Source organism: Trachymyrmex cornetzi, unplaced genomic scaffold, assembly GCF_001594075.2.
Source record: "Trachymyrmex cornetzi isolate Tcor2-1 unplaced genomic scaffold, Tcor1.1 scaffold694, whole genome shotgun sequence".
NCBI lineage: Eukaryota > Metazoa > Arthropoda > Insecta > Hymenoptera > Formicidae > Trachymyrmex > Trachymyrmex cornetzi.
In genome coordinates, this window is record NW_017300019.1 from 591,366 (window position 1) to 614,892 (window position 23,527).

Below are 23,527 nucleotides of genomic sequence, written 5' to 3' on the forward strand. Positions count from 1 at the left end.
CCGTTTTTTCTTCTTGTAAATTAATACTTTATATATATTGTAAATTTTTTATCTTGCATTATTGTGTCTCGATTTTTAATACTTTATACATATGCATATGTGATAATATAAGTATATAATTAAGAGAGATCTATATAAATTTTATTTAGTTATTTTCCAATTTAATTAGAAATTATATCATTATTATCGTGTTTTATATTGTTATTTTATTAGCTCAGTGTTCCTTTTTTATTTAATCTGATTGCTATCTACATGCATAATGCTGACGATATGTTTAGCTAACTAATTGAAGGTTGACTACAATAAGATAATTACTTATAATTGTCAATATAAGTGGCAGACGAAATGAGTTTTCCGTTTGTACAGTTAATATAGTATATATATATATATCCACACACAAATGCATAATACTTAAACATAGTAATATCAATAATAGCAAAATAGATATCTAATTTTGAAGATTTATTGAACCGAAATTGTTGATTCTTACTATTATGCACATTAAGATCTGAAGTAAAAGTTGAAATGCAGTTGTTTTCTGTACAGTCGCAAAATTTGACTAGATATAAGGAAATTGTTAGATATACTCGCCAGAATTTCCTCTCTAGTTTGTGATTTTATAATCTGTATTCATTCAATTCAGTAAACTACAACAGCGTATTAAAGAACTTTATCCTGTATAAAAAAATAAAACTCGTAAATGTTCAAAATTTCTTGTATATGACCCAAACTTGAACTTCTAGGCCAAGTCTTCGTATTCATGAAAAAAAATGTGTGGCATATATGAAATTAAAACGTTTAGCTGTCAAATTATCAGACATCCGAAAAAGCACCGTAAATAGACAATTGGATTTTAATTGGAGTAGATTACAAACTTGTATCAAGAATTTCATTATCCATTCGTATTTAGTATTTATGAGTATTTTAATGTGTGGCAAAACTTATACAATAATAAAATAAACTATTTTACTAGTAAAGTGTAATATATATAGAAAGACCGTGACTTTACTTTTGTAGCTATAAACCAATACGTACATTATCATGCATTATCATGTTTCTAAGATCCTTAGGGATAGATTTCTGATCATTGTTCGGTGTTGTCTTTTGTTAACATATATAATTATAAATATATAATATATATTGTAAATATTGCAATATATATACATACATCCATCCACATATATACATACATACATTGTAAATTTTAAGTGATTTAGATCTCAGTAGTGTCATGAGTATGAAAATATCTATGTATGAGATTTCAATGATGAAAATGATGGTTAATATATTTCCTTGGCAGAAATGTATCCTCCAATTTGGTTATAAAAAATAAAAAGAGGCAAGTTATTATCCCAGCATCCTACTATACAATATACTCATTGTGAAAAAAATTTATAGTTTAGATTGTTTTCGCATTTGCACATGTAAATCTCAAGCCGGAGTTCTAGTATACAACGTAATCTATTTTAAATAAGTATGTCATTTTAAATATAATTGTCCGCATGCAAATGTTGAATTGTTACTTATGTTCGATTATTTTGTTAATTTGTATCATTACAAGACATTCTACAGAAAATAATTACATTTCTTATTTCCAAGCTACACTTGTGTATAAGTGTTAAACATCAATGCCTTTTATTATTCCTCATTAATAAATGTTTTAAATTTTAAATTACATACATAATGATAAGTTAGGAGGATTGTATTCATTTCAGGAATGATCGTGTTATTTTACATAGTCAGCATTTTTGATTATTTGCAAACATACATCAAACGTCACTTATAGTATTTCATAGTGATTAAGATCGATCCCCTTTGTCATAATACACAACAGTATATTAAAACTTATCACTTATAATTTATGATACATTAAAAAGGCTCTAACGATGTGGACTCGATGTCTTCCAAGAAAACAAAAGTACTTACACCATGTAAATAAGTCTTTGTATTACTTTATGAGGGATTTTTATTTGTAGTAGTATAAATCGCTTCATAAAACTATATTTAAATTTTTATAACAGTAACTTGCTCTGTACCCTGTAAACTTCCATTGATAATACGATACTTGATAGTGTATGAGAAATTATTAATTTTATAGCAAACACGAATAATGCACACTTGTATGTGTTTTAATACTAATGGGATCGGAAGATAGAAAAATGACATTAAATCTTTTGTAGAGAATTGCGAGAGTTATTGATCGACAATTATTTTTGTAGTAGGCATTTTTAAATCTCTCTTGTTTCACAATAATGATTACAGGAGAACGATCGTTATTTTATAAAAGTATTTATTCTGAATATGCATATAAAATTTTTGCAAGTGTAATAGAATATATCAACATATAAAAAAGTAGCCATTATTTGAATATACATGATGGTATAGTTCGTAGCCATCGTTTTTTTTCAGTATTACATATATATCCCTTAAAATTTAAAAGTGTGTGGTGGCGATCGGTTCTGTGACCAAAAATACTCGAAAAATTTATTATTTAATATATTTTCTACCTAAAATAAATTATAAATAAATAGATTGCGTCTACCTAAATTCAATACAATTTCGAGATTCCTGTTTCTTGTTGCGTAAATTTCTAAAAAATTTTTTCAAAATTTTGAGTATTATTATTAGGAATTACTTTAATATATAAAATGTCTATTGTAGAATTAAATAAGATATTTTACTAATTTCACTAGTCTGTTATAAGGTATTGTAATAGGAAACTAGCGTCATTGTCTGTCGCTCATGCTATGTATGTTCGAGTTATATAAAAAGTAGGATGATTCTAAGCCCGAGTGACATTGATATGAAAATTATGTGTGTCAACGCGTTGATGTATCTCTTGTTAATTTTGCATATTTCTCGTATATAGACGTAGCAAACCCTCCGTTTGAATCGAATCGTTCCGATGTGAAATGTAACATTGCGCCTTCGTTATAAAAATCAGTTTACATTTCACTTGAAAGTGTTCTCATAGAACGTAAGTACGCGAAAGCTTCTTGACGACAAAACATACTCAGATCACACGATCCCGTAAGGTTCCATCAGGAAGTCACTGACAAGATCGTGGCGATCAAACCAAGAGTAGCTCCTGTCATTAGTAGACTCCGCCAAACTGCTCCACTAACTTCTTCGGCTACTGGATACTCAACACATAATTGTTCCTACAAAACGACAACGCCAGGTTTGTGTGACGAAATATTTGAAATACTCATCACAATAATTAATAATTGCGCTCACTTACCCATCCACCATAGCCTTTGATAAAGTGTGTTATATTTTCACCAACATATCTAGAGACGTATAAAGGCAATTTCTTTTTAAGACTGTGCATTCTTCTGTCCCTGGCCCATAAAGCCAATCTGCCCATAAAAGCATATAAACAGACAATTCTGGCCCATGTGATAACGCCGTGTAAGAACAGCTCATTGGCGACCCCCATGAATGTTTCATAAGCGGTATCCGGGACGACGTTTAAACGATTTACCATACTCGTAAAGAGAATGCTGTGTTTGTTGAGCATTTGATATACATTGTGTCTCATGCTGCGGGAGACTGGATCCTGGGATATAAGATAGATGTCCTCCTTCAACAAGTATCGCATCACATCATTGGCCAAGATTTCCGCAGTCGATTCTATGGAGTCATCGTGGATATTGTAACGTGGGGGTGGACTCAGTTGCGGGAACAAATATTGTAGTCGAATCTAAAAGGACAAATACAGTTTCGTAAATAATTATAGTTTAATTTTTGTTCTCTCGTAATTATCGCAAAACCTGCTGAATACAAACCGACAGTAATTTTACATCAATATTATAATTTCCACTTCACAACCTAGACAGTACGTAACATCCTATGAATATTCTGGGAATATTCGTAGAATGTAACATCTTTTAAATGTCTAGAAACATCTTTTGGTATGTGCTGTGTGGGAAGATAAATGTGATATAACACATGTTATACATAACAGTTACATTATTGAGTAGCAAATTATGACATTGATGTAATAATGTCACCGTCAGTTCGTGTTCAACGGGAAGTTACGTTTGTAAAACGTGAAATTAAGAGTCCGCTAAGTTTGTTTTCTACATTCGCGACTGTGATTTAAATAATCGTGGACGTTGACAATTAGACCGGCACGAGTCGGGCGATGAGCCGTTAGTCGTCGTTATTTACGATACCTGGCACATCTCGAAGAAAGACATAGCGCGGTTAGCAGCGCCGACCGCATATCGGCAGACACCGTCCTCGTTGTTAGCAGCGGCGGTGGCGGCGGGTCGCTCGTTCGACGAATTCCTGTTACCGGGGGGATCGCATTCCAGAATGCCGCCCACTCTGGAATGCAGTTCCCCTCGCGCTGACGTACCCTGCCCCTCCTCCCCACCCTCCACGCCGAGGATCTCATTGTTCGTCGTCGTCCCGTCGTCGCCGGCCATCCTCTTCTCGCGTACCGGACCGGAGCGAGGAACCATATCCACCAAGCGCCATTCCTCGCCTCCGTCGAGGTCGCTTCCGTTTCCCAACGACGTCTTCTCAAGTTTCCTCGGTGATGCGCCGCTCTCACATCTCATGTTGGTCTGCGAGATCGTCTGGTGCGCGTGAATCGATCGCGCGGCCCCGAACGAACAGCCGGATAAACGAGCGCGCACGGTGCTCCACCGAAAATTTGGACCACGATCGACCGATCCAACCCGGCCAATCAACCGACGGACCGACCAACCGAACCAGCAGCCTGCCAGCCAGCGACGAAACGCTCCGGCCTCTCCGCTCTCTACTTTCCCGCGGCCATTTCCGAAGCCGATGCCGAGAAGCCGAAACCGCGCCGCGCCGCGCCGCGCTGTTTCCTCCGCTCTTGCTCCGCGTCTCGCACCTAACTTCTACCGTACCGCTCCCTTGGCCTGCCTGCTTAGTGCTTGCCAGCCTGGCGATGCCGCCAACCAGCTCCGACCCACGAATGTTTCACATCACTACCACTACCGCTTATCTCGAGACTGTAGTCTGTACCCCACCGCGCAGCGTAATGCCGAGTACTGTATGACGTAGCTCAGCGTTTCTCAGCGTCGGTCATTCACAGGGCTTGTCGAGCGTAAGGTATCGTGCTCCGTTTGACGGTGCTTGACCCCTGATGTCTCTGACCTATACAGTACACTTTAACCGAGAAATATCCTGGAACGTGGGATATTCTGAGAATATCCTCGGGATGTAGGATGTCCCAGGAAAGTCCTTAGGACACAGAATGTCCTTGGGACATGGAATATCTTAGGAAAGTTTTTGGGACATAGGCTGTCCTAGGAAAGTTCTTACTGTCCTTAGAATGTAGAAAGTTCAAGGGACATTGGCTGTTCCAAGCAAGTCCTTGGGATGTAGAATTTCGGAGAATGTCCTTAAGACTAGGATGTGTCTTTAGGGTATTCCTTGGAGGTCTGTATACTGTATAGGAAGTTGAAAAACGTAGCGACAAAGGTTTTATATATTGGGAATAACTGAAAGATGTTAAACGGTCTACGATTCACGATTAGGTATATTAATCACACAATTCTTCTTTATATTATAATTATTGATTCCCGATACAAGTTTGATACAATCTCCAAAAAAAAAACCGTGTAAATCGAATAAACGTTTTAAGCGAATACAGACATCTATTAGTTCGCGAAAGGCGATTATTTTCTTCAGAAACTTTAAAAAAAATATTGCCCGCACTTAGCGACTCTTCTGATGCACTTCTTCTCTAAACATTAGCTTCGTCCCGGAGATAATACGACTGGTAACAATCCTTTCCCTTCAACTTCTCACAAATAGGTCGAATAAACGTTGTTAAATAAATGCAGAACTGTTAATAACGATTACGAAACTACAGAAGGCGGTTAGTTTCATTAGAAATTTTCAAAAATTTTAACATCCACACTCGATGATTCTTTTTCCCTTTTAATGGCACTCGTTATCCCTTCATCAGATTCGATTCAAATAATAGCCATATTATAGTTGAATGTATATACAGAGCCGGAAAAAATTTAAGATGAGCACAAAAGCCAATTTTTATTTCGTTAGAAACTTACGAAAATTGTTGGTCCACACTCGGCGAGTTCTTTGATGCAACTCAACTAAGCGCGGACGATTGAGAGCCCATGGCATGAGCGCAGAGCAGCGCCGGGCGATCGCCGACGCGACGGCACTCTCACAAACGCAGCATGCGCTACACCTTCGCACACCAGCGTAACGACTCTCTATGGATCATTCACGTTTCCGCCCCACCACCGTGCCGCTCCGACACGTGCACCGTGTGCATACACGCGCGGTGCCGCGCGCTCATGTGTCAGTGCGCCGCCCCGCCCCTCCTCTCGGTCCCTCCTTCACAGTTCACGGGGCGCTCGCCGATAACTTCAACCCTTTCTAGCGCGCGCGCGCGCGCTCACGAGTTCGCGCTCTCTCACGCACGTGCGTGCAGGAGAGCGAGCGGGCTTACCTGCGCGGTGTACCTGTGTTCGAATAGCGGAGGAATGGAATTTTCGATGGAACGCGGAGTTTATTCGATGCATCTCTCGGTGCGCGATTATTGCTTCGGTTCGAGATCTGAAGAGGATCTTGAGATAGCTCGAATGAACGGTGAGATTCTTAGCAGATTCTTTGTTACTCGAAACGAAATGTCGGAACACGATGCTAGGGACCACGTTCATGAACTACAGGCTTGGAGTATCGAGCGTCGCGACAAATCTCGCTTCGCTCCGAGTCACGGCTTGCGCAACCGTTGAGAAATTTGTATTCATTCAGCTTTTCCGCGCGGCCCTCTCTCCCTCTCGAATTCCTTAGAGGATTGCACGCGCGCGCGCGTGCACGCATACCTACTCGCGAGAGATGCATTATTTGCCGTAACGACGCGGAGAAACGGTGAAAGTCTCGGCCGCAGTTACCGTAGACCCTGCAAGTAACCGTAGACAAAATCGTTCACAATGAAGTTAGCTGAGAATTCTTTACTCGAATCGAATCGTAAGCCAAATCAATTATTTTTTATTCAAATATCGTTTGCAAATACGCGATTTTTGCATTTGAATTGATATTATCTGTGATTCATTTTCATATATTCTGCATACATAAACCTCCCTGAAGTCTGTATCAGGATAGCAAATTGAATATTAGAACTTGACTCAAATAATGTTAATTGTTTAATCCATTTTATTTTAATTGGTTAAATTCTAATTTTCAATTTTCAGTCTCCAATGTATGAGCTGGTATCCATAGTCGATTCTTACTTCAAGACTGTCTTAGATAACAGGAATGTCTTAGGATGCTCTATGCGGCTTTGTGATATCTTAAGACTGCATTTAAAATGATCTTAAATATGAGAACCCCGATATATACTATAAATACCGGTCTTAGATTGGTTTACAACATTTTAAGATTGTACTTAAGACAGTCTTAAATATAAGAACTGACTACCGACGATAGTTTGGTATAGACTTTACAGAAATTCAGTGTAATACTGGTTAATTTAATATTGAAAATTACAGACCGATATCCATAGTTAATTTTTATCGGAAAGGATTTACGCGGTTATGTTAAAGTATTAAAAAATTTAGAGATGCAGATCTGAAAATAATTTTGTTGGACCATTAAAATAATTATGTCAGACGCTCACACACAAACTATATGTCAGAATGTCAAAACTTTTTGCAGCATTGTTCATTATACGTTTGAGAGTTCTACGTGATTAGTTTGATAGTTCAACAAAATTATTTTCAGATCTCTAACTAGCTAAATTTTAGATACTTCAATAAAGATACTTCATTATTTCCGTGTATATTTAAGACCGTCTTAATCTTGAGATATCAATGAACAGAGCCATGTCAGCATCTTAAAACATTACTTACGGTCTTGAAATAAAAACGGATCTAAGAGTACCGAGCAATTAATTATATTTATTTTGAAAACTAAAAGCATCGTTGTACTGCGCTTTTCAGTATTAAATTTTTGTAAGAGCGCTGGATAATTCATAGAATACGCGACATATGCTCGTACATATCGCGGTACAATCGGACGATGTGGGCCATATTAGGTAAATGCGAGCGCGGACCAGCGGTGCATTTCCAGGAAAGGATTATACTGAAACTGGTCCGCGCGTTGTCAGCCGGTCGTCCGCGCCGGTCAGTGACGTAACCAGGTGAGCGTGCACCCGTGGCGGGGTTATCAATGAATCGGCAAAGATATGCACGAGACCAGGCATTCCGTTCTCGCACGGCGAGCTACTCTCGGCCAGTAAGTATACCTTTCTCGCTGTATCTTTTTCTACACAGTTACATCAAATGCGAAAGTTCCTGAGCTGCGGGCTTCGGAGCGCGGATACAGAATTCCATCGCATACGACTCGAAGGTGTCTGCGTATGGTTCTCTCACACGTCTATACATACGTGCGTGTGTATACTATGTATGTCGTATGGCAGCTCCTCTCTCGCGAAGTTTCCCCCCTAATTACGTCCCTGCCCGCCTCTCCTCGTACCGTGCCGCGCAGAGACCGTGCCCACCACTCCTTTCTGCGGTGCAACCTTCAAAGGCCACTGAATGCGTCCATGAATGAAGTAGGAAAGTTGCTGGAGTACAGATCGGCCGGATGTGTGCATACTTAGGTGGATAAAGAAAACGAGAGCCGTCGCCGCCGCGGCGCACTCTACGTCAGAGTACCACGCCGCTGTCGATCAAAACCTGTTTCAGATCGCTGCCGGTGATACGGGCTAATGTACCGTGTCCGCGATCATTTTCCGCCCCTTTACAGATATGGCTTAACTTTAGAACAGCTAAATGTTACACTCTTGTTATTCTATTTTAATTACGGTAACATGCAAGCTCGATTCTGGAACTTGAGACAAAGAGAGAGAGAGAGAGAGGGAAATTATTAAATTATCGCGATTAAATCGCAACACGATTTAGTCGCATCTATAAATTTTACGCAGGCATTGATGCTTCGATTCAAAGGAGTTTGGGTCATTCATCAGGGAATCCTCTGGGTGCACTTTACCGGTACGCGATCGCGGAGCGCCTTTCACATCGCGAAGTAAGATAGCGGCGCACCGAAGACGTTGAAATATCGCCACCGGACGCGAATAAATTGACGAATGAGTCATGAGTGTAAATGAGATTTGATAGGGCCAAATTATTTCCGTATGTCGCTTCTTCGAGCCTGGTGAATCAGGGCGGTGGGAGGGGTAGATAAATAGATAGATAAAGGCGTTTATTAATATATATATATATATATTCAACTCTCCAAGAACATGGAAGTAAAAAAGAATGAAACAAAAATACACAAAAATAATACAAAAAAATGGTAAGAATGGAGGAAGAGAGAAGACGCCGCGTGTGGATGGATGACGTACTCTCAATTAGGATTGTTACTTTTGACAATTTTGAAAATTCGAAGCTTCGAAAGAATTCGTTTTTTAATAAATTAACTCCAAACTTTCGAAGTTTAATGTCTTCAAAGCTTCGAAATTTTGAAAGATACGTTTAGGCGAATAGGGAAAAAATGAAAATATATTCGTAATACACTCTTAAGTTGTATCGCCAAAAATTGTAAGTTGAAACAAAAATATATATATTGAAACATTACATAAATTACAAGAGCATAAGTACCATCAAACATAAAAGAAAAAAATAGTACCTTGAAATCAGGAGTGCTCCACTGTGAAGAGAAAAAAATTTACGGTCACCCATCCAACTCAGACTCCTAAATTAGTGGTTTACCTATATATATGATCGTACCGGAACTGATGACATATACATAGTTCTATTGCTGTCGTTTTTTTTTTTTCGCTTGTTTAAGAATAGTCAAAATACTGACAGTATATTTGTAATGTTGAGGCGTACACGAAATATATGTACGAGAAGCATTGTATCCTGTATCTAAAAAAAAAAGTACCGCAAGTTCACCTTCAATCAAATCATTATATATTCATTATTACTTCGCGTGTTTCGTATCTCGTGCTAATATACTAAGAAAATACGTGTGATATAGAAAAAATATTTGCCATTATAAGTGTGTAACTCGAAATGTGTTTATTTAGAAATTAATCGAATTTGAAGATCGATACTACGCGATACAGGATTAAGAATTATATATATTCGTAAGTATATATTTTGTACAATTTTTAAATAAAAATATATTCGTTACTGTTAGCTATATTAAATCAATAATTGTATAATTTTGATTCTTTTAAACTTAGGAGAGTGAAGTGTAAAAGCTTCGAAGCTTCGAAACTTCGACCTTCGAAGATGTTAATGCTGAAGCATTGACTCTTCAAAGCTTCGAAATTTGAATGTCGAAGCCTTCGAAACAAATCATCAGCCCTACTCCTAATAGAGAGGAGGATTACCGCTCACACGCCGCGTTACTACGACAAATTATATTATTATACTATTAGGCAGTCGCTATTGAATTGACATCGTGCGTGCACGATTTTCGTTGCGCGGAACCGTGGGAATAACGATGGCGCGAGTGAACGGCGCGCAATATTTCAGGGGAACTCGCGTGGTGACCGCCCGCCTCCCGGTAAGCGTTTTCTTACGGTCATTCATGATACTACAATCCGGCAATAGGATGATTGCTTGACGGTCAGTGACTAAGTGGATATAAAGCCTTCTACAGCAATCTAACACGAGCCAGGACGCAGGAGCGCAGAGGCCGGGCCCAATTCTCGCCTCTCTCTCTCTCTCTCTCTTCTTTTTTTCTCTTTCGTAGAAAATTACCAACTATCTCTCTTCGTGTTGATTATTATACTAACATGTTTATCGATCGTATCCCGAAATATCCAATGAGAGTCGAACGTATTGATTGCTTCGATTTAACCGACATTCTTAGATCAGCCAAATATTTCACCTTACGAAATATATTTATATTTTCCTGACGAATCGTTTCTCCTAGAAACGTTTGCTCCTAATCGTATCCGCGAGCTGCAAACGAAGACCGACAAATTTTCAGTTACAGCCGAAGTGCGAGATAGTAAGTAGGATTTGGTCCGCCCGATTCCGACGTCCCTGGGATGGCTGACTGGTAGTACTAACCCTGCTGAAAGATTGGCAGACATACTCACCGCGAACTGACCCCTCTGTGATTTAGTTATGTCTCTATGGACGCGTCGCCAAGTCGCGCGTGTTTGACACCACCGTAGAAAGTAGAAGTGACAGCCACCGCGGTGGACGAGGTAATTCGGAGAGTTCGTTCACGCTGTTTGCTTGTATCTCTTCTTTGTTGAATGAGCTTCCGCTGGTTCGACATCGTCCCGTTTCGAGATATTATGATTAGGTGAGTCTGTTATTTCTATGTTATAACTGAAGACCCCCGTTCTTTTTAGTTAAACTTCTTGCACTGTGGAATCTCCAACGTGGAGAGAAAAAGAGAAAAGATGAACCGCGCAAGAAGTTTAGCTGAAGAGAACAGATCTTGAGACACTTTACAATGAAATTCAAGATGTTCTCGGAAACACCGAAACACATTTTACATAAAGATTCTTAGTTAATAGAATTGACTTCGGTTTTTGCTTCAGAAAGATTGATATTGGTGATTAAATCATTCTAAAGGTTAAAAGAGAGATTCCCTTGAAACTATTCCTCATGCGGGATTGTTGAATTGCGATTATTAATCAAATCATTCTAGACTTTAAAAGAAAGTTTTAACTAAATTAAAATTTTTTAATTCATTTTATACTTTTCGAAAAGACAAACTTTTAAATATTTATCAGATTTCGTTATAAGAAATCTTTCGCTCGTTAACATTCCTATGATACTTTTAGTTGTACTTCTGGAAACATCGTTTGACGTTCACGTTGATTCTTATTACTACTTAACTGCGTTCTGTCAATCTTCACCGTAAATTGTATTTTTACGACAGAAGGTGAACATTTCCTCTCCTTCAATGGAGACGCAACGAACGACAATTATAGTAACAGGCATTCAACGGTTTTGTTACTCGCTAAACGGAGGGAAATTACGTTGATAAAGCAATTCTAGGTATATGATTAGGCTTGTGAAATCAGTAGTCGAAATATTTGTTACTTAAGACTCACAGTTCGCAGTGGTTATCTGAGAAAAAAAGGCAAGAGTTAAATTAGAGGACAAAGTCCGAGGACAAAGGACGGTGGTAGACTTGATGCGCGAGCGCGTGAGTAGTGCGAGTACGGATTACGGTTTCCCTCCGAGCCCCTTGGAGCTCTTGCCAGCTCTTGCCAGCTCTTGCCAGCTCTTGCCAGCTCTTGCCAGCTCTCTTACCAGCTCTCTTACCAGCTCTTGCGCGATCGTTTCGCGCGATCGCGCCTCTTGGCTCTTCCTCGCTGCGCCAGGAATTTCCTGCATAGTACTCGACTACTCGCGGACAACGCTGATACCCACGCGATGGTACGGTCAGGCACTTACAGCGGCGCTCGCTCGATCCGCAGCACGTTTTTGCATCTCTTGCCGGTTGATTGCCCCTCGAGCACGCCGATGATGACGTCAGCATTCTGGATGAGTCACTGCATTTAATTCGCGCAGCACGAGCTAACATGCGCTCGTATGCGCGCATAATTTGGCCTGCATTCGCGGGCGCGCGTGTATACTGGTGCATACGCAGCGTGCGTCGCGAGGAAATACAGAGAATATGGGGAAATTGAAGGGTGGATCAATGGCTGCGTTCAGCTGAGAAAGCAGCTTTGCAACTGTTGTACAATTCTTTAATATGATTGGTCTTGCCCTTAGTTCCTCACTGAATCTAAATGTATAAATCAATCATATTTAAGAATTTTACAACAGTTGCAAAGCTGCTTTCTCTGCTGAACGCAGCCAATGTTGTTAGGTCTGTTTAAAAGTCATCCCCGTATATTGCCGTTTTCTCAATATTTTAGCTGTAATTTGGATATTTCTTTGTATTTTCCTTCCAAAAAGTCCCCCAAAAATGCTCCTAAACTTTTCGTATCTCTCGACGGAAAGAAAAAACCTCCAAATTTAGGAATAAAAATCTCCCAACCTAGTAACAGAGGCGAGATATATCTCAAGGATCCTCCGTGAGATTGTGGCCTACCCTTCAAAACGCTCTTCCGATTTGAGCTCAATGTGTTTGCCTGGAGGCATCGATATCTTGTTCTGTCTCCGGCAGATTTATAACTGCTTTTATCGCAATGCGCGTTTTTTTTTTATTTACATCACCAAGAAGCGTAATGAGGTGTATATATACATATAACGCAGAAAAACATCTCGTTTCAGAACGGGCAGTTAAACGAGAATCGCGTGGTCAGGCGTGTGATCCGACTTGATCACACATTGATCCAGATCACACTGGTCGATCCGGATATAGGAGAGCATGGATAAGCGCTACAATTAATTAATATCTCGTAAAGATGAGATATCATCGTGATCATTTATCATTTATTCATATACACTGCCAACCAAAAGTTGCACACCATTAATTGAAAACATGGAAAATAATGGTAAGAACGTTTTGTTGAAGTGTTAAAAAATGTATCAGAGATACAGGTCTAAAAACAATTTTGTTAGTCGACTATCAAAATAATTATGTAAAACACTCAAGTTGATTGCTAGAATGTCAATATTTTTTTGCAGTATCAGCGTTTGAGTTTCCTATATAATTATTTTAATAGTTCGCTAAAATTATGTTCAGATCTGTATCTATACTTTTTACTTCAGCAAAATCGGTCTTTCGTGTATCTGTTATATAAAATAAAGTTAAATTTATGCATTGTAATTTAATGCATTATACATTTTTATTATACATGTATACATTTTTATTATTTCATTCATTGTTTTATAAGATAAAAAATAATATAAAACGAAAAATAATAATAATGACTGAAAGTTCTATTATAAACATTTTTTAAAAAAGAAGCTTTAACAAGTGTTAGACATTTTTTTCGTCAAAATAATTACCCTTACATTTAATTATTTTTTTTTTATAATCTAGAGCTAGTCATTTATTTTTTCGTAATGGAAAGTTCTTTCATTTATCTTCTAAAACAGGCGACAGCTCAGTTTTGAAAAAAGGAAATTTTAATAACTGTTGCTCATTTTCTTGGAATTAAACAATGCCATGTTAATCACAAATGTGTTAAATATAATGACTATTCACTTTTAAATTAAAAAAAATATTGAGTAAGATAAGGATTTTTCGGTGATGTTTCATAACTGATGTTTAAAATACTCTTTTTTTATAAATGATTTCAAACTTTTGACTAATAATGTCTGTCTCTCTCTCTCTCTCTCTCTCTCTCCCCCTTCTTCCCTCCCTCCCTCCTCTCTCTCTCCCTCCTCATCCCCTCCCCTTTCTCTCTCTCGTGCGTCTTTGCGTGTACTTTTAAATAGCAAGACGATATCCGTACGCATCGCGTTCATGCGTCACATCCTTAAGAGCGCGTCCAACCAACAAGGACAGACGTTGTTGATTGCACGCATGCATAATACGCTATCTATTATATAACGCCTTTGTAAATAATCGTCTTTACAATGCAAATTCCGATTTTTCCGTATATCATCTACCTAGGTAATATAAGATTTTGTAAAAGAATCCCGAGATTCTCAAATTAAGAGAAAGACAATACAGAAGACGCGTGCGGATTTAAGAAGAGAAGACAAGTACGGGGATGATAGTGAACGCATGTCGATGATACTCTAACGATGAAAAACGACGTGGTTACATGTGTGTGTACAATATAATCAATTATGCGACCGTCATATATCAATCGGCACGTGACGTCGATAAACAGTGCAACGTGATTTTCAACGGTATGTACTTCGTGAGACGGTGCTGTATTTAATTTCAACCTGGAAATTTTCGTGATAAAAGCATGCATTTGCGCACGGTATTATCTTTAAAAGAATTTGCGTTATAAGTCGTCCGATTGAGAAAAGCGATCTTAATCATGTCGTAGATTGAACAATGATAAACAAGATGATGAATCATTTGCTGAACGGAGTGAAAAGGAGAATCCCTTAAAACCAAAGGCATGGATTGCGCCATCCGTGTGCAAAATTGATTGATAAAAATGGAAGAGACGCGAAGACGTCCAATCTTTATATATCATTTTCTATTCCAGCAATTAATATTTAGATTAGTTAGAAAGAGAAGGAAATGAGCCTTTTTCACGCTTCCTCTCTCTTATTTTTGTTAATCACATTTGATATATTATATTTAGATAATACGAATGGCGCAGTATGCTCTACGTCTGTGTTTAAAACTAATTCTCGTGTGAAAGAATTAAATTGCGATTACTATTATAAAAGTAACGTGATTCACGAGAGTCAAAGAATAGTAACTCGCGCGGCCAGCTGCAGATTGCTCTCTGATTTAAAGCGCTGTGTTAAGTCTCGCGGTTAAGACGTACGAGACAAACACGTGCAATTATCGCAATTTCTTTTGGTACGAATCTCTCGTATCAATATGCATCTTTGTAAGGTACATAAACGTAAATGATTAATATCACTACTGCGCACAGTGCACACACGCAATTAATTACGTATTTTCCTCCAAGAGTTTCCATCCGTTTTCTCGCATCTTTCTTTTGTTCCTATAAAATATAAATTAATTATAACATGTATTTTATTTTAGACACTCTGTATAATTTCGACGAGACAATAAATGAAGTTCCGGGAGGAATTCAACAGAAGAAATATTTTATAATTGTAGACACTCTTTATAATTGTTCTTGTAAATTCCGTAAACTCACGTGTGTAACACAATCAACTGAACAATTTTGCTTTCCTTAATCTATTTAAAATCACTAGATAGACAAAATGTATCAATGTAACATTTTGAGTCAATATATAGTGTATACTTTATAATTTGTCTACACTTTAAGAAATTGAAATTGAGATTGGATTGAAATTTAACTAATAAGAAAAAGAAAATCAATCTTAAGTTTAATGAACTTGCTTTGATTGGTTAAATTCTTATCCAAAATCCAATCGAATCTCAATCTCTAGTCACCTCTCTCTCTAACAGACCATGGTTTAATCTAATAGCGTTTTTCACTGGTAGAGCTGGTGCGCACTCTGTGCACTTAGCCGTTGTACACAAATCGAAATGTACTTTTAATAAAAATTAGAAACGAATTAAATCGCGAAATCTTCAATACATTTTATTGTGCTATTTGATAAAATATACATTGGGTATGTTATTAATTGAAGTATCTGATTTTTACATTCAGATTAAATTAGTGTGCAACAGGAAAATACGTAGTTAATTGCGTGTGCGCACTGTGCGCAGTAGTGGTATTAATGTGCACTGAGGCGCATCAGTTCTGCCAGTGAAAAACGCTGTAATATTAAAGAGTTGCACTTAGTTTTTAAATTGCAGTACTTTGTCAAAAACCATTAAATCCCAAAAAATTCCTACGAGTTTTGTTTTAAACCCGTGTAACCCTCCCCTTAAGAAATTTGTAGATCATAATTGGTATTTAAGGGTAAAAAGAGTTGCTTTTCCCGAAAAACTAATCGACGCTGAGGTGAAATAGAAATATAAAAAACGAAAGATAAAAAAGAATGTTTCAATATATACTCGTACAGCACAAATCATCAAGGGATGTCTTAAAGTCGCTCAGACAATTTACTTGTAATTTTTTCAGTAATAACACTACTCGTATACAGCACATTCATTTTATCCGAGAGATATCCTGGGAATGTTCTTAAGACGTTCTCTGAAAGTAACTTAAGAACATTCCCAGAATATCTCTCGGATAAAATGAATGTGCTGTATACGAGTAGTGTTATTACTGAAAAAATTACAAGTAAATTGTCCGAGAATAAATTACAAATAAAATGTCTGAATGCTTTGACTCATTTTTAAGCTATTTTCGATGGAAAATCGTAATATATTCTCACATGAGAATTCCAGTGATAAGGATCAAAGTTGTCAAATAAAAAAATAAACAATCCCTGCCTTTTTGTTGACAAGTATTCAACTAATAAATGATTTTATCTGTCTTTTTCAGTAGAATAAATCAATATAATTTATACTCATTCAAATAACAATTAATAGGAATTTAAAATAGAAAAGTGTGTAAAATTTCCTAATACTTAATGGGTTAACTAAACCAGACGTGTAAAAGCGAAACACAAAATATGCAATGCAAAGTAATGTGAAGTAATTAGCACAGGTCTAACATACAGAATAAATACAACGTAATCCCTTTCCATCGAGCGTTATCATTGATTTATTTCGGTCTTTCTATTTGTAACATTTTGTCAACAGGCGGCGCAGTTTATTCGAAAATCGAGAGGAACGAAAATATAATGTAGTATCACCATGTATGATGTGCATTTAATCAGGGATGGGAAAGTTACTTTTAAAGTTACTTTAAAGTTACTTTTTATTTAAAAATTAAGTACAATAAATTACAAATAATAATACAAAGTTGAAGCAAATAATAAAATATGATATATGAAATAAAATATCTTAATTTATTGTACTTAGTTTCTAAATAAAAAGTAACTTAAAGGTAATTTTAAAAGTAACTTTTCCATCCCTGCATTTAATGTGCCACCAATATACATGTATCCATATATAAATACATACGTCAAATGAATCCGTAAGAAACTGTGCGTGTAAATTCTTTTGCGTTAGGTATATACTTGTCATTCCGCTAATTCTAATGAATTTTAAGAAATTTCAGAGAAAAAATATTATAAATTTTAAGTATTTAATTTTAGAGAAAAAATATTAGAAATTTTAAGCACGAAGAGATACATAGAATAGTATCTCAATGATATTTAGTTCTGATATGAGATATGCTCATTAAGATAAACAAAGAGGTTCGGCGGAGGCAAATGAAGTCTTTAATTTCCCATGTGTTAATTAGTCGATGTTACAATGTTACAGTGTTTATCATAGCGGAATACACACACATATACTTTCACGTTACGACGTTATCATTGACACATGTGTCCCACACAATGCGTGTGGCGATGCGAGGAGACGCGAGATGAACGCGGGATGTCTTCGCGAGATGCAAAGATTGCGCAACAGAACGAAAGAGTGGAAACGTGAAATTAGGCGTTAACACGGGCTGTCACGCACGAGCGTTCACGCACGTGGAATACACGGTCCACCGGAACGAAGCCGGATGAATGCACGATAAAATGATGTTATACAGGATGGCAAATAATTCATACCGAATTTTAACGTCTACGATAAATCTGTGAATGATGCCACCTTACCAAAGATTCACGTTTACCGACGCAACATCTTCGCGAACGCCCCGTTTTCTCGGGATAAAAGATTCATAGCGTCCGAGTCATGATTCGTGAGACACATTCTCCTTTCTTCTCTTATTTGCGACACGACATAACACTACGCGTGATAGAAATCATTCCGCAATGTATTCTGCCGAGACTAGGGTGGGGGATCCCGAAGTGTCTTAGCGCCCTATATAAGCTTTGTGATTTCTCATGTCACCTTGGTAGTTCCCCAATTCGGGCGAACACTTCACAAAGCTTCGCAACTCTCATACTTGGTAAGTCTTTCATATTGTTTCTTAAACCGTTTTTATTTTTAAATTGTTATTATTGTTTTTTTAAATCGTTATTATTGCTCTTAAAACACTTTACATTTTTAAATGATGCGTCAACGAAAAACGGAGTCAAGGATTCCGAAACAATTCGAGTTTTTTGTCAATTAAAAATGTCATTCTATTAAATAATGCTTGGACCTTTAATTATTTGCTCTACAATTGTATGTGATAGAATCCTAGTGCTAGAATTTTTATTATGTATTTTTTATAATACAATGTTATACTTGGTATGTTGGATCTTAACAGTCACACAGCTGATTAAGGAGATTATTTTCAATACTGGAATTGTCAATCATCTCAACTTACCAAGTAATGAAACAATTTTAATTAAAAACTAGATAGATATGCTGAAGATGACTTAAAAAGAAGTCGAAACGTTTGTATTAATAATAAATGTTATAAACTAATCACTGAGTTTATGAAATATATGTACGCTAAATCTAACTGCGTTTGCTCTCAATTGCCTACATCTCACATATTTATTTATTTTATGATACAGTTTCTTTTATAACAACTGTATTACGCATGGAAAAATATATGCTATATAAAATATATGCTAGTGATAATTTCTTGTTTCAAGTATTTTAAAAGTTCATATATCCACAAATTTATATCATCAGTTTATTACAAACATCAAATTTATTTAAAATATAATCTAAAGCCCTAGTAAGTTTAATCAAGATTGTTAAATTAAAACAGTTTCCAATTTACTTAGTCGCTTCTTCGATCAATTTTATAACAAGAATTCTTTAAAAAAGTTAATTCTATTGAGTACATAATAATGAGTTTTTTTCTAAAATTTTTAATAAATGTATTTTAAAATTTTTTAACACCAAGAAAATATTTTCTGTTAAAGATAATTGTTATTAAAAAGAAAAAAGTAAATTAAGCAATTACTTTTTTAGTAACAGAATGATATTTGTCTGTGTGTACAAATTTAAAATCCAAATATAAATTGTACGAGTATTTAAGATTCAAGGAACTTGTATATCTATTTTAATAAGAAATTTTGATATTTGCATTTTCGAAATTTTTTAAACAAAAACTAAAATACCCAAACTTGCTAAAGCCTAGCAAACAAGCCAATATTATTTGTTATCATTTTGGCGTCAAAATGACGTTAAAGACGATAATAACAACAAATGACGTCAACTTATTTGCTGGAGCATGATAATTTTTAAGTAATAATTATACGTGTGTAAAATTATGATCTAAAAAATTATCATGCAAGTTTGGATATTTCGGTTATTAATTTTCAATATTTAAAAATAAAAATTACTAAAATAAAGATACAAGTTCTTCGTTAATCTTGAATATACGAAGAACTTGTACAATTTACATTTGTTATTAGAAGAACACGCTAATACTGGTGAAGACATTATAGTGGTGAATATGATAGATAAGACATGATAGCTGTGAATATATCGCAACTTTTTTCTGTGAAACCAGCCTTTTTAGGAAAAAGCTAGTCTTTTTACAAAAAAGCTAGTAGACTAGCCGCCGTTTTACATAAAAGATAGCCTTTTTGCAAAAAAGGGTTAATTTCGCAAAAAGGCTACGACAAATACACTTTTCCAATGAAATTACTCTTTACCAAAAAAATCAATAAGTGATATGCTACAGTCTGTTAGATGGGTTAAAAATATTGACAGTACACGTTCTCTCGTTTATTCGAAGACCATTGTATGTTAGCGTTTGGTCAAAGGCGCGCCAAGCGTGCCAGGTGAAAACTTTTCATTTAGCATGAAAATCTAAAAATGTCCGGCAAACAAGGTTGCACCGAAAATGATTTGTGTCATGTGATCCCCTTCCTCCTCCAGAACGGCAATGCAGACGATTCATTTCTTTAAGTTGTAACCGGTTGAAACCGCTACCACAGTTTATTCCCTGACGTTTACATAACCGGTTGAAACCGCTTTCCGAGGATCTTGATGTCGGTTTATAGAGGGTTGGATCGCGACAATAATTCGTTTGATTAATTATAATATGCGCACGCGGCAACACGCTCCCAACACGCGCACTCGTTACGTCCTCCTTTTCCTTATTTTTATATTCAAATGCCTGATGATCCTATAGATATCGGGTCGCAGCGTCCGGTATTTTTATGATAACCTTCGATCCCGGCGAGGAGTAGTGATCCTTGCTCCAGTCACAGCAAGGTCGATACGTTATGACTGTCGTGGTTCGCCTACATCGGTTGTACACCACACTCGCCGATTATTCTTAATTTTTTTTAAACCGCAATGTCTTACTGGTAATTGATGGTAGTGATGTTGCGAATGAGCTCGAAAAATTTCCAAGCTGTAAAAGACTCAGCCCCCGCGAAAGATACACTCATCCTTGCACGTAGTATGTGTCTCCGCCCCTCCAACGCACCGCAGTCAGAAACAATGGCCACTATATACTCGCCGAGTATATTGGTTCATATTAGTGGGAGGTATCAGGTAGTTCTCTTTTAGCGTTTCAACGCTCCGACACTCGTTACGTTCGCAAGCCAAGCTCGTGGGTCAAGCGTTATTGTCGAGTGACAAATGCCGAACTTGCGACTCGTCTGACTTGACACGATCGGGCGAGGAACGGTTAACCGAATATTAAACCAACATCGAAATCCCGGGAGTCCCGGGTCTCGTGGATCACACGTGTGATTACCACATCCCGCAGATGTATCCAGGTGCGTTCCCGCCACGTCATCGAAAACCATCACGAAAATCGCCCGGCAAATTATCGTCTATCAACGCTTGACTCATATCTTGTATTTTCTGACAAATTGTAGCAGTAATTTTCGATAACAATAATTTTCTATTGCTAAAATACTTTGTGGAAGGTGCGCGTGTGCGCTATGATATATTACCAAGAATGTTAGATATTTCACGATTGTGTGATACGCTTGCTTGAGTGAAATATGGTCTCTTTCTCACACAAGACGGCGGAAATTTACGAGAATTGTAACAAGTGATTACAACACATGTCATGAAAATTTGACATTGGCGCAAGAGATACCGTCCTTCAAGGAGTTTGCAAGAACACAGAAAAAGTCATACGACCTGTAGAACTCTGCGGGATAGGAAGTATTTTTCACGGAAAAACATTTCTTCGAATCTTTTCAGAAGGAAGATTGTACATACGCGGGGTTTGATTAAGAATCGCCATATCAAAGTAAGTTTTCAGAGCAAGCGTATCATTCTCGTGTTCGTAATATCGAAATCACTAGTATCAACATTTATTAGGTATCTAATCACTTTTTCTTTTTTTCTATAAATGGTCTTGTCTTCATCATAGAAGTAAATACCGTAAAAACGTTTTTAGTGAATGCAGATATCGTTTTAATCGGATTGACGTCGACTAGATTTTTATTTCTCACTAGAAATTGTGATTACGAAAGGCGGTTAAAGGTGATTTCGTAAAAAATTTATTTTCCACACTTGGCAAACTCTTTTGATACAAATTTTTAGTATCTAATCATCACTGGCGTCTAATCGCTCTAATTAATAAATAATTCATAATAATGTTGAGCCCGAATTTTATGCCATTGTCTAACAAGCATGACGCGAGTGGTATTTCAAATATTCTGTGCACTTTCTTCTGCTAATTTTGTCGAAAAAGTGAGATTATGATGTTTATAATTGAGATTGAGACCGTAATTCTATACGCAAATCATTCGATTCTTTAGTGTAGCGTTCTTTAATGTGCCACTTCGAGCTCTTCATAGAACTCGACCTCGTTTCGTTTTCGCATGTTAGCATTAAAAATTAGTATTGTTAGTCGGAAGTTCGAAGATGTTGATGCAAAATATAAGACGCAGTTTGAGTTTCGATAAACTTCAGAGACTATTATTTAACAAATATAAACACAAAATGTGGGCTTACAACTAATTTTACAGTTTTATTAGGATAAAGCGATTAAACAATCTCTTTCTATATAAAATAAAATATAATATTTTCTTACATATACTATTACATTAATTGTTATAACGATGTATAATTCCAAGTTAACTATTCTTTTTTTTGTAAGAAATATTAAATATTTTTAAAAGAAGTATTTAAAAAATAATTATTTTTGTTTATACAATTGTAAAAACTGTATAATTTTTTAAATTAAAGATTAAATTGCTTCAGTTATATAGGCCCGATATATACATACAATGTATTTGGTTTAAGTGTATACACTCAGTTATTTTATTAAAAAACAAAATTATAAAAAAAATTTTTAATAAAAAAATTAATTTTAATTAAGAAAATCAACACACAAACCATATATTAACAGCATTAGCTAATAGTAGTTTAATGGAAAATAATTTTATTGATTCAATAACAGCATTAATGAAACATACGATATTTTATGATATAACATCAAAGCTATAAACCAAGAGCTATAATTGTTTCATTAATACTGCTATTGAATCAACAAAATTATTTTCAATCAGTCTTTTATATTAAATAATGTTTAATAGTATTAATACATCTCTCTCATTTTTCCTATATATAATGACTTAAACAAAAGTTTTAAATTATCATTTTTTAAAACGTTTTTTACCAGTTTTAATTTTTAAATGAAATTTAAAGGGATATCTATTTTATCATAATTTGTGAGATATTTTATGATAATAAATAACAATAATTATTTAATAATGTACATACGATAACATGTAATTTTCGATAGTCGTTTGAGATATTGTTACTTGTATTGCTGTTAGATCTTTATCATAAACATAATAGGTACAGACTGCGCATTCCCTGATTCTCAGCATTCATACTCCGTTAGAAAAAAAATTGAATCATATCAGCATCTCTCTTTCAATTCGATATTTTAAAGACAGAGATACCTATATAATTTCAGCTAACTTTGTCTTTCTAAATAGATAATGACAACTTCATAAGAAATGTGCAATGTACTTTTATTATTATCTATCTATGATATTTATAAGTGGAAAAACAAATGTATTTGATAAAAAAGTGTTTTCTAATTTTTATTTAAAATATTGTGTGTGTGCTACGATTA

General features: G+C 36.2%; 2 protein-coding genes across 5 annotated transcripts in view; one reads left to right on the top strand and one right to left on the bottom strand.

The window, feature by feature from the left end:
- Positions 1-189: 189 nt before the first annotated feature.
- Positions 190-5,144, bottom strand: LOC108767585 (uncharacterized). The gene is made up of 3 exons (XM_018517541.1): positions 4,179-5,144; positions 3,242-3,703; positions 190-3,161 (listed from the first exon to the last, which is right to left on the bottom strand). The coding sequence occupies exons 1-3, from the start codon at positions 4,566-4,568 to the stop codon at positions 3,042-3,044; spliced, it is 972 nt and encodes a 323-aa protein (XP_018373043.1). The 5' UTR covers positions 4,569-5,144; the 3' UTR covers positions 190-3,041.
- A 5,968-nt stretch (positions 5,145-11,112) lies between these two features.
- Positions 11,113-23,527, top strand: part of LOC108767590 (synaptic vesicle glycoprotein 2B) — a 34,870-nt gene continuing 22,455 nt past the window's right edge. The window contains exon 1 of one of the 4 annotated variants that reach the window (XM_018517554.1): positions 11,113-11,283. The gene's annotated coding sequence lies outside the window, so the exon portion shown is untranslated. Of the gene's footprint in view, positions 11,284-18,385; positions 18,473-20,979; positions 21,201-21,267; positions 21,686-23,527 lie in introns of those variants that run through there. The other 3 variants (XM_018517552.1, XM_018517553.1, XM_018517555.1) reach the window with 3 other exon arrangements.

Excerpts from the sequence above, each read along its gene's own strand:
- LOC108767585 (XM_018517541.1), bottom strand. The coding sequence starts at position 4,568 with ATGAGATGTGAGAGCGGCGCATCACCGAGGAAACTTGAGAAGACGTCG. Across the intron at positions 3,704-4,178 it reads CTTTCTTCGAGATGTGCCAG|ATTCGACTACAATATTTGTT; the intron begins GTATCGTAAATA and ends TTGTCCTTTTAG. Across the intron at positions 3,162-3,241 it reads TCAAAGGCTATGGTGGATGG|GAACAATTATGTGTTGAGTA; the intron begins GTAAGTGAGCGC and ends GTCGTTTTGTAG.